The sequence below is a fragment of the Nicotiana attenuata genome, unplaced genomic scaffold (assembly GCF_001879085.1).
Source record: "Nicotiana attenuata strain UT unplaced genomic scaffold, NIATTr2, whole genome shotgun sequence".
Lineage (NCBI taxonomy): Eukaryota > Viridiplantae > Streptophyta > Magnoliopsida > Solanales > Solanaceae > Nicotiana > Nicotiana attenuata.
The window spans coordinates 7384-9605 of record NW_017682604.1 but is presented as its reverse complement, the minus strand read 5'-3'; the positions used below and the strand labels follow the sequence as shown (position 1 = coordinate 9605).

At 37.6% G+C, this 2222-nt stretch overlaps 1 protein-coding gene across 1 annotated transcript; it reads right to left on the bottom strand.

Moving 5' to 3' along the window:
- Window positions 1-825: 825 nt before the first annotated feature.
- Window positions 826-2057, bottom strand: LOC109222014 (1-aminocyclopropane-1-carboxylate oxidase-like). Its single transcript, XM_019386428.1, has 3 exons — window positions 1815-2057; window positions 1202-1535; window positions 826-1119 (listed from the first exon to the last, which is right to left on the bottom strand). Exons 1-3 carry the CDS (start codon window positions 2045-2047, stop codon window positions 826-828), a joined length of 861 nt encoding a protein of 286 aa, XP_019241973.1. The 5' UTR covers window positions 2048-2057.
- Between the last annotated feature and the right edge of the window lie 165 nt (window positions 2058-2222).

Sequence of the window (2222 nt, the reverse complement as noted above, 5' to 3'; positions counted from 1 at the left end):
CAAGCTGCTATTGCTATTTCACACAATCCAGTATTTCATGGAAAGACCAAACATTTTAATGTGAAGCTGTATTTTTTGAGAGAAGTGCAAAAGAATGGTCAAGTGAATCTGGTGTATTGTAAAACAGAAGAGCAAGTGGCTGATATATTTACAAAAGCTCTTCCAGCAAGCAGATTTGAGTTCTTGAGAACCAAACTTGGGATTTACAGCTCTTGATGCAAGGAGGAGTGTTGAATTATGCCTCATGAGCTGTTAGTTTGACGCTGAGTTGGCATGATGACTAAGCTGCTGATGTGTCCTTTAAATTGCAGAGAATAACTTAGATATTTTCTGGATATTATTAGTTGTAGACTTCCTAGTCTTAAGATTTTTCAGTTGTGATTTCCCTAGTCTTTAGGCATGAAGAAGTTGGTGGATTAGTTCCATCATATTAGGAAGTTTCAGTTTCAGTTTTTTACTGCTATTCAGTTAGGATTTCTGGTGTATTTAAGCAGCTTCTTTCAGCTTAATAAACTATATCTTCTTTTCCTCTTTAAGTCTGTTGTTTTCTATTTGAATAACACCTTCAATGTTCGCTTTAAAAGAAATATTTGTAATTATCTTTAAATTGACTTCATAATGTAAATCGTAAGTAATGATGCAAAGAGGTTTATGGCTAGCATAGATTTTATTAAAGTAAAAAAGGAAACTTTACAATATACCCCTTAGAAAACAACTTCAGACAGCTCACTACCAGACATGAGACAACGACAAATCAAGTAACATAACTTCATTAGTTTCTTATTAATGCATAAATAAAATCCCTTCGGATTAACGGAAACACCATCAAACAGTTTCAATTGGACTTATGTTGACACTAGTCGCCACAGCTTTCATAGCCTCAAACCTAGGCTCCTTAGCCTGGAATTTGAGACCCGCATACAGCTTCATGTAGTCTTCAAACACAAATTTGGGATACTTCAACTTGTTCTCTTCTTCTGCCTTTTCAACCAACTCTGGTGCTGGGAATATCACAGCATCACTTCCTGGATTATAAAACGAAGCAATTGACATTCTAGTGCCATCTTGTTGAGCAATAACTCTGTGCTCAATACTCTTGTACTTTCCATTCGTTATGACCTTCAACCAATGAAAAAAACTAGGATTAGTAACATAGAAAGTTTACCAGATTACCTGCTACAACATGTTATAAAATACAGACCTCGAGCTGGTCGCCAAGGTTGATGACAATTGAGTGTTTCATAGGTGGGACATCAATCCATTCACCATCTTTCAGTAACTGAAGACCACTGACTTTGTCATCTTGGAAAAGCAGGATTAGGCCACCAGCATCAGTGTGAGCGCGTAGGCCTTTGATCAGTTCTGGCTTGGGGCAAGGTGGATAGTTGCTAACTTTGGTACCAAAAGTTGGACCCTTTGAGCCATAAAATGCTTTCTTCAAATAACCTTGCTCGAGCCCGAGGTTTTCACACAGCAAATCAAGAAGATCTTCAGCTAGTTTCTCTAGCTTCAACGCGAAATCCTTCATGACGTTTCTGTTATGAGTAGTTCAATGTTAGTAAAATTAAGCAGAGCCATACAAAAAACTTGATACCTAAGGCTAATAGGCTAAATTCTTTGAGTTGGATATTTGGAACAGTAATTAGCACTGTCATTTTAGTTATGGTCCTACGTCAGGTTAAAAAGGATGCAGGTTGAAGTGATACAAATCCCAGATAATTGGACCAATCTAGCACAGTTTCTTTACATGTCAAAAATACAAAAAATAGTGAAAAGGGATGTTAAAAAAGGATAAAAATTGGATTATTTTGAACCTGTATTTATCCTCTAAGTCTGGAACTTCATACACAGTGGAAACAGGGAGGTGTTTCAAGTAAAAAGTGCTTTCCCAATCAAGATCATCAATCTCAGTTTGGACAGCCTCAAGACCTTTACTTGCCACCATTTCTTTGAACCTTTGCTCCATGCATTTCTTGTAATGCTCCTTAGTAAGCTTCTCAACTGTGTCCAGCACTTCATGGGAAATCCCATGATTCACAAGCTTCATATATAACAACACACAAATATATAAGTTATTATTATGGCCGTAAAATACCAAAAGATATAATTTGGTCATGGTGGGGCGGTGACTATGATTTATTTGGTCGTATTTGACGTCCAGGAAAAATTTTAGGCGATCCGGGTCCGGAAGCCCGGGCCCACGGCGGAAGGCGTGGGCTATA